At 35.9% G+C, this 13,832-nt stretch overlaps 2 protein-coding genes across 3 annotated transcripts; both read left to right on the top strand.

Moving 5' to 3' along the window:
• Nucleotides 1-5,526: 5,526 nt before the first annotated feature.
• LOC103999036 (glyoxylase I 4) lies at nucleotides 5,527-8,676 on the top strand. The gene is made up of 4 exons (XM_009420671.3): nucleotides 5,527-5,684; nucleotides 5,791-6,009; nucleotides 6,110-6,185; nucleotides 8,464-8,676. Exons 1-4 carry the CDS (start codon nucleotides 5,601-5,603, stop codon nucleotides 8,490-8,492), a joined length of 408 nt encoding a protein of 135 aa, XP_009418946.2. The 5' UTR covers nucleotides 5,527-5,600; the 3' UTR covers nucleotides 8,493-8,676.
• A 1,160-nt stretch (nucleotides 8,677-9,836) lies between these two features.
• LOC135593801 (cysteine synthase-like) lies at nucleotides 9,837-13,711 on the top strand. Of its 2 annotated transcripts, none has more exons than XM_065084083.1 (11): nucleotides 9,837-10,004; nucleotides 10,159-10,209; nucleotides 10,290-10,399; nucleotides 10,490-10,547; nucleotides 10,898-11,161; nucleotides 11,227-11,364; nucleotides 11,492-11,543; nucleotides 12,364-12,443; nucleotides 12,595-12,654; nucleotides 12,776-12,856; nucleotides 13,416-13,711. In XM_065084083.1, exons 2-11 carry the CDS (start codon nucleotides 10,171-10,173, stop codon nucleotides 13,506-13,508), a joined length of 975 nt encoding a protein of 324 aa, XP_064940155.1. In that variant the 5' UTR covers nucleotides 9,837-10,004; nucleotides 10,159-10,170; the 3' UTR covers nucleotides 13,509-13,711. The 2 variants fall into 2 exon arrangements, with proteins under 2 accessions (XP_064940155.1, XP_064940156.1); XM_065084084.1 differs by having other exon boundaries at nucleotides 9,956-10,041.
• The last annotated feature ends 121 nt before the right edge of the window (nucleotides 13,712-13,832 follow it).

The raw sequence follows: 13,832 nt of genomic DNA on the forward strand, positions 1-13,832 counted from the left end.
TTTTTTGTTATCAAAGTCTAACACATGAATGTATCATAAGTTTAAAAGAAGTTGAGAGCAAGATTATTTTATGAGATATGCTATAAAATTGTGTTGGGATCATGAATGACAAGAAACCTGTGATAGCTTATGTTAGTTAAATAATTAAAAGATTCAAAGGAAAAAATTAGTATTGTATAATCAAGTTGTTTGAGACCGTCTTAAAAACAAACCTCATAATTATTTATAGGAGCCTTCCGTAATCATCAAAATTAAATGAGAAATTATTATGTGAGGCAATGAAGCAAAATCGTTGCTCATTACTCTATTCTGATTAGTGAACTAATTCGAGTTAACCCTTTCTCATACTCATCTATTTCTTTCTCCTTCTCCCTTCACTCCTTCTCAACCTCTTTTTTTTTCCTCCTTTCCCTCCTCCTCTACGTCATCTAGGGATGACAATGGAGGGGACGATGACTAAAGAATGATTGAAGAGTGATAGAAAGGGAGCTAAAAGAAAAAGGAGGGAAGAAAATCAAATCACCCAATTCGACTCGATTTGCTCTGATTTAACAAAAGAACCAATGAAGCCAACCCACGCATGGAGGGTGGCGGTCGACAAAGTTAGCTCGCACACGAATGTAGAGGTGACTGACGGGGCTAGCCCGTGCAAGTGCGGAGTGGGTTGGCTGATGAGGTAGCTCGCACATGGAGACGTAGGTGGCCATAGGAGGAGAGGGAGTGATCAGCATGGACACCCCGCACATCGAGGCGCTGACAGCTAGGGCAGCGTGGTTGGTGGGGTGGAGTGTGGTGGTCAACAATGATATATTATATACATATTTATTTTTCTAATTTTTCTTATATTATATATTATATACATATTTATGTAGGTCCTTTGTAAACTGCATGAGATTAAGGTCTAGACTGACCATTACTGACAAATATCGCTTGCGTAACTCATGGCTTAGGCAATCCCAACTATGGATATGACAACGTGAGAGTCAGGTGTTGGCCGCATTGTGTTGGGCGTCAGTCATGTGGTGCTAAGGTGTCAATAACTCTTAAGTCATTACTCCCATATCATTACTTATTTCGGCACTTATCTTCTTTCTCATTACTCTTGCATCTTTATATGATTAGTTTTTTTAAAAAAAATCAATATGATCCAAGCACCTCGACGTTTAAGTTAGTTTATATTAGTTTATGTTATTACTCATGATATAGCATCTCAGGGATTAAGGTTTTTACGATCTCCTCTAGACAATATAGCGTATTCAAGGCCTTTGATACTTTTTGGAAGTAAATGATAGTTAATTTGTACTGATCACATGGTGAACTAATGAGTCATCCAAATAGGTGTCAAACTAGTAATGATATGGCACCTCCCATATCAATATTGATAAACTAATCAACCTAACTTAGAATTTAAAATCTTATTAAAAAAATACATCTTTTTATTCATAGTCATTGCATTATATTTTCACCTTAAAAAGAAAAAGAAAATCCACTCAAGCTTCTCACATAGTGAGACAAACCTTACATCAATCCAAAATCTTTTTTTCATGCTACTATTTTCATCACAACATATCTTTTTCTTTGCTATGCTATCTTCATTATCATCGTGCCCTTATAATAAATGGTTTCAGCATAAGGTTAGTATGAATCAAGGCATTGCACAAACAAATTAAAACATATTAATATAAAAAAATAAAATAAAAGCAATCGTGGATCTCTTTAATAATTTTATTAAAGACATTTGATTGAGGCAAGAACTCTGTGATTTGAGGCCACCGTGATTTGGCTGAGGCGAGAACTCCATGATCCAAGGCCACCTGGATAGGATGAGGGGGCACAGGAAACAATGTCATGGAACTGGGGGAATTCGGGAGCGGGGAAGGTCAAATAGCCGACCAAGGGAAATTGAAGAGCAAGAGGGTAATGGGTTTGATGGATGAAAATGACAAAGTGAATGGAAGGAACAATTTGATCAGTGGGACCTAATCTTCTAATTATGTTTTTTTTTTTAACTTATTGATAGAAGAAAAAGTAATTAATAATATAATATTTCAAAATTGGTGGACAAAGATCAAACTATATCACATGTCTCCCCATAACCCTTATTGCTATCTAAATTGGTGTAGAGGCTTGATTTATCTATAATCATAATTGTCGTTGCTCAATCTTTGCTAATCTTTTACTAATATTGATCGTTATATTACTGTGGAATCATTATTAGTTATCGATTATGCATACTTGCCTATAAAATTTATATGGAGACATAGTTTATGTGATAATTTATAAGAGCCACAAGATTTGTCGGAGCTATAGGAACGCGGCTGAGGCCCTTCTTGAAGACGACAATGAGAATTGGAAACACTAACCAGAAGATACTGCAAGGTTCTTAATCAATGGTGTCGGAGCTGTAGGGATCCGACCTTTCTTGATGCCGTCAATGAGGATAAGAAATGGTAGGGCTGTAGGGATGCAGCCGAGTCTTTTCTTGAAGTCGAGGTGAGAATTCCGCTATCTTAGGCTATCGGGAAAGGATCGAGGGGGCACACAAAAAATTAGGGCCATTTATAGTAGTGGGAATCCGAATTCGTATGGGATTCATATGGATTATTTATTAATTAATCTAAATTAATTAATAAGCTAATATTTTAAAATTGATGGATAAAGATTGAACGATATCACATGTCCTGATAGCCCTGATCTCTATCCAGATTGGTGCAGAGGCCTGATTTATATTATAATTGATCATCATGTTACCTTAGGATTGTTATTAGTAGTTATCTATCGTCAATACCAAGTAGGTAATGAGAATTGGAAACACCGACCAAAAGATGCACCACAAGGTTCTCGATCAATGGTGTTAGAGCTGTAGGGATCCAGCCCTTCTTAATGCTAGCAACGAAGAAAGGAAATGGTAGAGCTGTAAGGATTTGACCGACGTCATGGAATTAGGGGATTTGAGAGCGAGGAAGATTGAATAGCCGACCAAGGGAAATCGGAGAGTGAGAGGGGGAAGGGTTTGAGGAACGACAACGAGTGAAAGGGACTGACTTGAAAAAGCAATTTATAACTGTCTGTCGGAAACGAATGGATCAATAAGGATTTGATCAATGGGACCCAATCTTCTAATTATATATTTTTAAATTGATGAATAAAAGAAAAAAATAATTAATAAGGTAATATTCTAAAATTGATGGATAAAGATCAAACGATATTACACATCTCCCGATAACCCTTATCTTTATCCAGATTCGCTTGATTTATTTATAATCGTTATTCATCGATCATCTTTGCTACCCTTTCAATAATATTGATCTTATGTTGTCATGGGATCGTTATCATTTATCCATCGTGTATACTTGCTTGTAAGATTTACGTGGAGATATAGTTTATGCAATAATTTAGAACTTTTTACTTATATTTATCATCATGATGTTGAGTGATATATATTCTTTGAGACTCAAGTAAATAATGGATTAATATCTTTAAAATATGCACCTATCCTATGGATAGAGAATTTTTATCACTTGACTCTCTAAAAATTACTATCTCTACATGATGACCTCCACTAAGGTTTATACACAAGTTTGATTTTTACAATCATCATCTGAGACCTAGAGCATACGGGAATTAATCGAAGGAATACCAAGATAAAGGAGATTGGAGCATGGAGATCTGAGTATGAGACCTTGAGCAAATAGGGAAACAATCAAAGAAACATTGAGAAAATTGAGAGGATTGGAGAAAGAGAGATTAGCATCCGAAACCTAAGTTGATAAGAAACTAATCGAATGAACACCAAGAGAATCGAGGAAATTCGAGCGAGAGATATCAACATCTGAGACTTTGAGAGGATGAGAAACTGATCAAAAGAACACTAAGAGAATCGGGGTGATTGGAGTGGGGAACCATATCAAGAGGTAGAGAACACTTATAGTCAATATGAATTCAACTACTAGCTATGCTCATGGCTTACCTTAATCTAACTCTGATTTATTTTATGAATTGGAATCAAAATGAGTTGACTTTTTTTTTTTTTTTTTGCAAGGGCTTGCAAGGCATATATATCCATACATAACTAAATAATTACAAACATACAATTATTTCTAATCTCGATTCTTTAAATAATATTAAATTTTTAATTAATATTAATATTCTTTTTAAAAATACTATAAACATATGGATAATTTATCATAAAAAGTTCATACCAATTGGTTTTTAATGCTGTTTAAAACTTATCTCAAGGACCTTTTTTATATATTTAAATTTTATTCGTCTACTACAATTTTTTTTTTTTCAAAGTGCTATTCTGATTGTGAACTAATTCAAGCGAACCCTTTCTCCTACTCATCGATTTCTTCCTCCTCTTCCCTTCACTCCTTAACCTCATTATTCTTCTCCCTTCCCTCCTTCTCTGCATCATCAAAGGATGATGATCAAGGGGATGATAACTAAAGCACAATCGAGGAGTAATAGAAAAGAGGGGTGAATAAGATAGGAGTGAAGAAAATCAAATCATCCGATTCGATTTGATTTGCTCTAATTTAATAAAAGAAAAACACAAATAGATCTAAAAGATTAAAGAAATATTTATTCATGAATGAATTTCTAAAAAATCATAACTTTGAGAAATTTTCACATAGCACCCTTGGATACATGAAAATATCATTTTACCCATATCTTCCTCGGACCCGTCGCCACCTCCTCCTCCCTATATTATCTCTGTCACTACCCTTACCAAACCTAGAGGCATCACGCACATGAGAGGGGGGTAGCAAGGGGGCCATCCCACATGTGGAGGGCGTAGGCATGACCGTTGGGGCTAGCCCATGCATGGAGGGATAATTTACGAGGCCAACTCACATGTGCAAAGGGGGCGATCAATAGGGCCAACCAAGGGAGGGGAGGGTATGGACAGCAGGATCAACCTATGCGCAGTGCCACAAGCAACGATGGTAGAATAGTGGCCTATCTACAAAGGTGCAAAGGACCAAAAGAGGAGAGGGTGCAAATGACGGGTCCAACCCATGCGTTATGATATAGACGACTAAGGGAGGGCGATCGACGATAAGGATAGGATATTTGTTTTGAAATAAAAAAGGGCAAAATTTTTCAAAGTTAATGCACTCAGTTAAAAATTTTTAAAGAGGATTTTTTTCAAAAATTTATTTATTTTATTTATTTTAAAAATAATAAATTTCTAATAAAGGTAACCAATTAGTGAATGTTTTGTTTTTTTTAAAAAATAAATTACCCTTGATAAATTTATTCTCAATTAATTTTTAAAATGCACATTATAATTTATATGAAAATATAAGTGAAACTTGGGATATGTTAAATTTTAATACTTGTTGAAACTCATCCGAAATGCTGTAATATTTGTCCCTACGCTTCCTGTGTTAGCTTATCCAATTAATATATAATTATTTATAAAAAAAACAAATACCTTAAAATTTATAATGATAAATAATTTTAATTTTACAATAATATATGTCTGTATATACACATAATAAAATAAAACTCCGGTCCTTAAATCATCATCCTTTGGACCGCTTTGCTCCTCTCGCCTCTTTCGACCATCTGCGCTCTCCCACTCCCTCTCGCTTATGGCGGCCGCGGAAGGCGCTCGGCTTCACCATATCGCGAGGGAATCGCCCGACGTCAAACGCCTCGCCGCCTTCTACCAAGAGGTATGCAATTACCATTTCCAGTGCCAGTACCCACTCGAAACGATTCGTTCCTCCATGCTCGCGGACTTCTCCTTCCTCCTCCTCTTCTTTCCTTCTCTTTTCGTAGGTGTTAGGTTTTGAGCGGATCGAGACCCCCAAATTTGGGGAGTTCGAGGTGATCTGGCTTCGCCTCCCGCCGTCTTTCTCGCTCCATCTCATCGAGAAGGACCCCCGGTCGAAGCTCCCTGAGGGACCGTCCGCTGTCGCTGATCCCAGCGCTCTTCCGAGGGGCCACCACATCTCCTTCGCTGTCTCCAACTATGAAACCTTCGTCCAAACTCTGAAGGTTCAATCTTTCCTCATTTTGCTCCTGTCCTTTCTCTGTTCTTTTAGGATAAAGATTGGGTTTTTTTTTCCCGACTTAGCTTGGGTTGTTATCTTAATAGGAGAAAGGGATCAAGACGTTTGAGAAAACCCAACCGGATGGGAAGACGAAGCAAGTCTTCTTCTTTGATCCCGACGGTGAGTTTGTTTGCAATTATGTACTTTTTTTCTTCTTTTGTTTTTTTTAGGGGTTAAATTATTTAGCATTTGGAGTCTAAAGTTGTGTTGGTTCTTTGGCTTTGGATATGCTTCATAGTCTGAGAGAGAGAGAGAGAGAGAGAGAGAGAGAGAGAGTTCTGTAGGATGTGAAATCATTCGTTCAACATCAAGACCATATGGGAACTAAACCATGAACAATGTGTCACATTTGTGGGTGAGGAGGGACATTTCATAGATGGATGAGAGTTGAAAATTTTAGCCTAAATATGCAATTTCAGAGCTTAATTCTTGACCTAAACCATTGGATTTAGGCTTATACCTGGCTTTATGTGTTTTAGCTGCAGCTTGCACATATATTAGGAAATAATAGAAAAAGATGAAGAAAAGGGAAAATGATAAAGATAAAATACAAGAATGCAGGAAGCTACTGCTCTAAAAGAGAAGAACAAATGAAATTAAAAAGAGGAAAAATTCAGTTAAATAAAAAAATAAAAAGGAAAAGATGAATAAGCATAGATGAAATCTTAACTGATAGAATTAATATGCTATGAAAAAAAAAAGAAAGTAAGAACTGAGCATACCCAAACACAATGTGCAATTGGTGGGTTTTGATTGGCTTATAAATAATTGACATGATCAATTTGAACAATTTAACCTGGTTAATACGTGAGCAACATGGTAAATTCATTGTTTTGGTTTAACAAATCAATTTTGTGTTTTGGGTCCATAAACCTACCTACTCACATCGTTAATTAATTAATTATTTCAATTGGGTTTAGTTCTTGATTTAGTTTGCACAATCGAATTAAAATATGTGAAAAGTGGGTTGTTTGTATTCTTCGACCTGAAACTATCTGGCCCTACATGTCTATCACATGGGTTGTACAAGTCAGGTTAATCTATGAGTATTGATTGGGTTTAGGATTTGAACATGATTAAAAAGCACATCATGTTGGGGTTGGCAGCTATAATATGTGCATCTCAATTTGTCGTGAACTTTGTTAGACTTAATTTATTGTCACCATGGTGATGTGAAAGGGAAAAAGGAAGAAACATGTTATGAAGTTTTTTTTCGACTTTTTGCCTTAAAGTCTCATTAAGGCTGCTGGCTGATTCATGGAAATACAACTTCATTTGTTGCAAATACAAAGATTTAACCACTTAGATGTTTAACCAATCTTAATTAACCAAACTGGCCTTGAATTTTTTTTGTCTTGGGTTATGAATGAATTATTGGAGGTGGTGAGGAGCATAGGAGGAAAGGTTCCTTTCTAAAGATTTATACTCAGGGAATTATTTTGATGGAAGATTTACAAGTTAGTAAGTATGGTCTAACACATTAGGATCCTTCTCAATCTAATAGATGAGGTTATCAACTCAACACCCATTTTAATGGTTGTGACAGTCATTTTGGTTTGTATTTTATTTGGGTCACTAAACGCCAAGGTTCGTCGTACCACGACATACTGACTGATACGAGCGGTACATACCGGTTTGATAGGGTACCGGTATGAGTGATACATACCGATCCATCGGTACACCCAACCGTATCATGTGTTAGTATGTTGGTACATATCGTACCACCGGTCAGTACATCGGTACGGACCGATAAGACGAACCATGCTTAACGGTATACTAGAGTATTGATGTCTCAATGGCTTTAACTTTTGGATCATTACTGAAAAGTTAGAAAAAGAAAAAAATATTAGTAAATACTCTAAACTGTAGGTTATTGTAAAGTTAGCAATATATTCAAACGAGTGATGGCATTGTTAAAACATGATTTACCTTGGCTAGTATTATTTGGTTTCAGTGATCAGTATCACTTTGGACCACTAAACTGACCAATTTCATGGTAATGAGGGTTTGGCAACAATGAACAACTGACTGAAGCTGATCTTGTGTTCACCATGAAAGGGCTGCAATTTTTCCCTTGTGATTATAGGTTACTATTCCCATGTGTAGCGTCAATACTTTTAATAAACCATGCCATCCACAAAACTTGCAAGAGCTGCGGTTCACTGGAATTTAGTTTCCTGATGCTTATTTCTCAATTTTATCCTCATTGCCTTTCTAGAATTTTATTGCCAAGAGGGAAGACATGGTTACTCAATCTGACATTCACGTTGACAGCAACATCTTTTGGTCTTTTTGACATTGCAATTTGAAATGCATTTGTTATTGTTGATTGGAAGCAGAGTTCTTGACCTATGTTTGCTAGGAAAGAGAGTCTAATTAAGATTCCAAATATTTGTAGGTAATGGATTGGAAGTTGGAAGCTGGTAATCCCCTCTGAAGAACAATGTGTAGATAAATAACAGCAGTATCTTAGTTCCAAGAATACGCCTAATCTACCAGCCAGCGGGATCTATCTACTAGCCAACATGATCTATGTTATATCCTCTGGCTCTTTTGTGTTTCAAACTCTATAACTGGACAAATATTCTAATAAAGCTCTATGTATTTCCAACCTCCTGCTAATTCAGCCCCAGATTGGGGTTAGTTTTCTCTAAAGATCTTGATGCTGTTGAAAAGCTGAAGCCAAAGAGTAGCAATTACAACATAGGTGACAATTGCTATATGGTTATATCTAAAACGAACATCGATATAGTTCTTTGTTGAATAATTTTCGATGTGTATTGTATTTCTGATTTGGTTATTGCAAACATATACATGCTTCTATCTCGTGCTACTTTATCCGTTTTTGGGAAGAATGTGTGATAGTTTTTTCCATTCGGTAGGGTGACTTTTGACAAGAAAAACGGTAAGGTTACTTATTTGTGATATGATGTAAATATCTATTTTGAGATTTTTTTAAAGATTTTTTTTGATATTTCAATTGATAGATTCCTTGGTCATGCTTTAAAAAAATTAAGATTAATTTTTTTCTTCATCACTTATCCTTCGCATATAAAAAATTAAAAAAAAATCAAATCTCATCTCTGGTATAATTAATTATCACTAATTATACTTAAAATATTATATCAAATATTGAGCACTCACAATCTCTTCCAATACTTTCTTTATAGTGTTAGATATGAGTCTTAAATTTCACCTTTGATACTTACCTTTTTTAAAAAATTATTAATAAAAAAATAAAATAATTAGTTGAATACACTGTATTTAAACATTATATCCTCTTCAATATAATTTTACATAGTTAGGATAAAAATATGATTTTGTGGAACAAGGAAAATCTTTTATTTTAATGTAAACAAAATAGATTGTGAGTGCTAATGATAACAAATCGTTTTGTGAAGAAAAATATTTTTTATAAGAGAAAAACATTATGATTTGATGCCAAAATAGTTCACTAGATTTTTTTTTCCCCCTATCTTCTGTGACAAAGATCGTTCCTTTGACGAAGGGAAAAGCGTCTCGATACACTGTTCCCGGCGCACATTATTCAACGTTGATGCGGTTTCGTCGAACTTTCCCTTTTTGTCGTCACTATGGGCACGAACTTTCCATTTTTGTCGTCACTGTGGGCATCTAACCACGGTAAAAAGAGGTCCCACCGCGGAACTACCTCCGTCAGCCAATAAAATCGCACGATTAAGCGTATAACGATGTTGGCTGTCGCGGGACATGTAGCTAATCTGGCGCCTGGTTTTAGCCTGCGTATCTGTCCCATATCCGAGGCTTTGTTCATCGAGAGCAACTGCTACAAAAAGCCGAGGAGCGGACTTCGCGTTTCCATCCGTCTCCATCACTCCCTCTCGTCTCCTCCTCTGCTCTCCTCTCGTGGTTCCAAAGGAAGGCTTTTTATCGTGCAGGCTTCGTGTTCTCTGCTTCTCTGTAGGTTCTCTTCCGCTTTAGATTCTTGGTGTTCTCTGTAGGATCTTTCCCCTCTTCCGCTTTAGAATTTTCGATGTTGGAATTTTGCAAACATATGTTTTCCCGTTGAAAAAATGGATCTTTTACACTGTAGTATATGGTTCTGCTGTTGCAGGTGATTTGAACGATGGGCGAAGCCGGTACGATTGCAAAGGACATCACTGAAGTGAGTTCTGTGATCCTCTTCCCCTTCTTCTTCTTCTTCTTCTTGTCTCGTGTGGTGGATTTGACATGGTGGATGGACAGTTAATTGGTAGAACTCCTTTGGTCTACCTCAACAATGTCACCACTGGCTGCGTGGCTCATGTTGCTGCCAAGTTGGAGGGCATGGAGCCCTGCTCCAGTGTCAAGGACAGGTACTCACAATTTGTTCCTCGTTCATGTTGGAGGGAATGGATCGTTCTTTGTAATTTAATTTTATACAATGATCAATTCTTTGTGCACAGGATTGGGTACAGTATGATTGCTGATGCCGAGGAGAGAGGGCTTATCCAACCTGGGAAGGTAAGCCATTTTTCATTTTAATTAATCTGTTTCATCAATTATAATTGAAGCAAAGGCTGGCAAACCAAAATCCAAAATATACACAATGCATGATCTTTGAGGAAATCAATGAGCTGTAGGTCATTACCTGTGTCTTTAACAATTTCGTTTACAGAAGAAGATTTGCTATAAACGGAAGCCATAAGACATGCCATCTATCTTGCTTTTACAAATTACGTTGTAGATTATATCTTCTAATTATATAGGGCATTGCAGCTTATTGTGCTTAATTCAAATACTTGATAATTGGAAATGGCTGTTCAAAACTTTCACTGACATGCTCATTTGTCTTCTATTGTTATTTTTGTTAGAGCGTCCTGATTGAACCTACTAGTGGCAACACTGGAATAGGGCTGGCCTTCATAGCTGCTGCAAAGGGTTACAAGCTTGCGATAACAATGCCGGCCTCGATGAGCCTCGAAAGGAGGACCATTCTTAAAGCTTTTGGTGCTGAATTATTCCTGACTGATCCTAGTTTGGGTGTGAAAGGAGCTGTTAAGAAGGCAGAAGAGTTGGCTGCAAAAACACCAAATTCATATATCCTTCAACAATTTGAAAATCCAGCAAATCCAAAGGTAGATGTTACATGGACTTTTATGATGGTTTTAGACATATTGATGCACCTTTTTGGTGCTTGCAGATTCATTATGAGACAACTGGACCTGAGATATGGAAAGGAACAGGTGGTAAAGTTGATGCTCTGGTGTCTGGTATTGGAACTGGGGGTACAATTACTGGAGCAGGGAGATATCTGAAAGAGCAAAATCCAGACATCAAGGTCAGTTGATCTACATTATATATCAACAGTTTTATGTCCATATCAAAAGATTTTCTACATGTATATAATATTTCTAACTGTTATGATTCACTTGTTTTGAATTGGTATGAATTCTGCACTGTTTTAGTTGTATGGAGTGGAGCCAGTTGAAAGTGCTGTGTTATCTGGAGGGAAACCTGGTGAGTTATTATCTTGATTGTTCTTTATTTACTTTCTTGGGAGTGGATTTGTTATTTGATCATGTATGACTATATGAATGAAATATAAGGGGTTTTCATTTGTTTGCCAATTTGAAATATGCACTAATTCACCACAATGGGCCAGGAAAGAATATTACAGTAATGGCTTTCCGTCGAATATTCATTTCTTGTGTGTATGAGTAAAGTTGCTTCTTTGTTGCTCTACCTTCTTTTTCCAGCTAATCTATCTGAGTGACTTTTTAATGATTTGATAAATTTGATAATCAATAGCTCTACAAATTTTTATGCATGTGTCAAAGTATGTGTTGACCAAAATAACTTCTTTTATGTATCCTTGCAGTCTTAGTTGCCAAAGTTCAATTCATATCATGCATTTGATAATTGATCTATTGTCTCATAATATTGCTTGTTTGAATGACAAGAGAACAACATAGTCGGGATATTGAGTTATACTTTGAATTATCAGTTTCATAAGAATCTTGACACTGTAAGCTCCTCAATTCTTGCTTTACTGGAGTTTGGGTGAATGGTCTGACACAAAAGGAACTAATAGTTTTTTATTATACAATGTGTTTTTCCTTTTTATGATAATGTCTTGTAATAACTTACTAATGTTCCGATATTCATTTGGATCTTTTGAACAAGAGCATATTTCCACTTATACTATCTATTTGATTCAAGGAGGTTAATTTCTAGCATTTTTGGAGAATATAAATTGGGACATGCTATGGAAGTTTCTGTTTTTTTTTTCTTAAAAAATTATCATATTGAATCTGATATGAATGGATTTATGGAGCAGGACCACATAAAATTCAGGGAATAGGAGCTGGTTTTGTTCCTGTTGTTCTTAATGTGGATCTAATCGATGAAACTATCCAAGTAAGCTTACAGAACTATTGTTTAAGTTATTCTCAGGTAGTTAGCCTGTTAAATTGATGACTCGGCACGATCAACTAGTTATAGTTCTTCTCAAAGATTTTATAATAAATTCTAACAACATATCATCTTTATCAATTTCATGATTAATCAGATTTCAAGTGATGAAGCTGTTGAGACAGCAAAGCTTCTTGCTTTGAAAGAAGGGTTGCTGGTGAGTTTTGGCAAATTCTTGGTTTTTTTGTTAATATCTCAATCAACAAGAGCAAGAACACTGCTCATTCGCTTGCTCAAAGTTTTTGACACAAATTTTTTTCTCATGGTAACCATTGTAGGTTGGAATTTCATCTGGGGCTGCTGCTGCTGCTGCTATCAAACTTGCACAGAGACCAGAAAATGAGGGAAAGCTGATTGTTGTGAGTTATTGAATTCCTTTCCTTTCCTTTCATATATATTCTCTATACTTTGTTCATGTTCAACCATATTAATAACTGCAAGAAACAACTGTTTGAATATGTTAACAGAAACTATGAGTAAATCAAATTAGAAGTTCAAGAATGTAACTAAAGCTCTATCCATTTCCTTTTAGTATTTTCTGAACTGCTGCTAAAATAAGTTTAGATTCTGCAATTTTTGCTGAGAATTTGAATTAGTCTAGCCATCGATGGAATATGAAACATTTGATTTTTATTCGAAGCTAAGTCATTTGATTGTCTATTCTACTCTCAATTATCATCTTACAACATGTGAACATATTTTCATGGTAGCACATGGTCATGATCTTTCAATCAACAAGCCGTTGCTTATTTACATATATGTCTGAAGATAGTCTTACAATCTGAATTGTAAATCAGTACTTGATGTAGCTTCCTTCCATCTCTTATATCACTTTGTTTCTGTACCTTTACCTGCTGATCTATTTAGATTTGATCATGAGGATTCAAGCTACTAATTAGCTCACCTTTGTTGGCCCAGGTTGTTTTCCCAAGTTTCGGAGAACGCTATCTTTCCTCTGTGCTTTTCGAGTCAATCAAGAAAGAAGCTGAATCCATGACCTTTGAGCCCTGAGAAATATATTTGATTGTTTTTGCGTCGATCCCCGTCTTGTAAACCTTCATTATCTCTGTCTTGATAAATGTTTGATTTCAAAGTGTGGTAATAGTGGTTTTATGTTTGGAGAGCCTGCTCTAGGACTGTATCTCATTGGCACATACCGATATGTTAGCTATTGTTGAATGGATATGATTTTTATGGGGAGATTATTTACAAAATTCTCTTTTTTTTTTCTTTTTCTTGAAATCTTGTTTCTTGGGAGCCTCATTGTATAACCATTTAAGGTATCATGGGAATATGAATTGATGACACTTTTAAGTCAGATATTAATGCAATTTC

The sequence above is a fragment of the Musa acuminata genome, chromosome BXJ1-9 (genome assembly GCF_036884655.1).
Source record: "Musa acuminata AAA Group cultivar baxijiao chromosome BXJ1-9, Cavendish_Baxijiao_AAA, whole genome shotgun sequence".
Classification (NCBI taxonomy): domain Eukaryota; kingdom Viridiplantae; phylum Streptophyta; class Magnoliopsida; order Zingiberales; family Musaceae; genus Musa; species Musa acuminata.

Excerpts from the sequence above, each read along its gene's own strand:
- LOC103999036 (XM_009420671.3), top strand. The coding sequence starts at position 5,601 with ATGGCGGCCGCGGAAGGCGCTCGGCTTCACCATATCGCGAGGGAATCG. Across the intron at positions 6,010-6,109 it reads CCTTCGTCCAAACTCTGAAG|GAGAAAGGGATCAAGACGTT; the intron begins GTTCAATCTTTC and ends TTATCTTAATAG. Across the intron at positions 6,186-8,463 it reads CTTCTTCTTTGATCCCGACG|GTAATGGATTGGAAGTTGGA; the intron begins GTGAGTTTGTTT and ends AAATATTTGTAG.
- LOC135593801 (XM_065084083.1), top strand. The coding sequence starts at position 10,171 with ATGGGCGAAGCCGGTACGATTGCAAAGGACATCACTGAA. Across the intron at positions 10,210-10,289 it reads TTGCAAAGGACATCACTGAA|TTAATTGGTAGAACTCCTTT; the intron begins GTGAGTTCTGTG and ends GTGGATGGACAG. Across the intron at positions 10,548-10,897 it reads GGCTTATCCAACCTGGGAAG|AGCGTCCTGATTGAACCTAC; the intron begins GTAAGCCATTTT and ends TATTTTTGTTAG.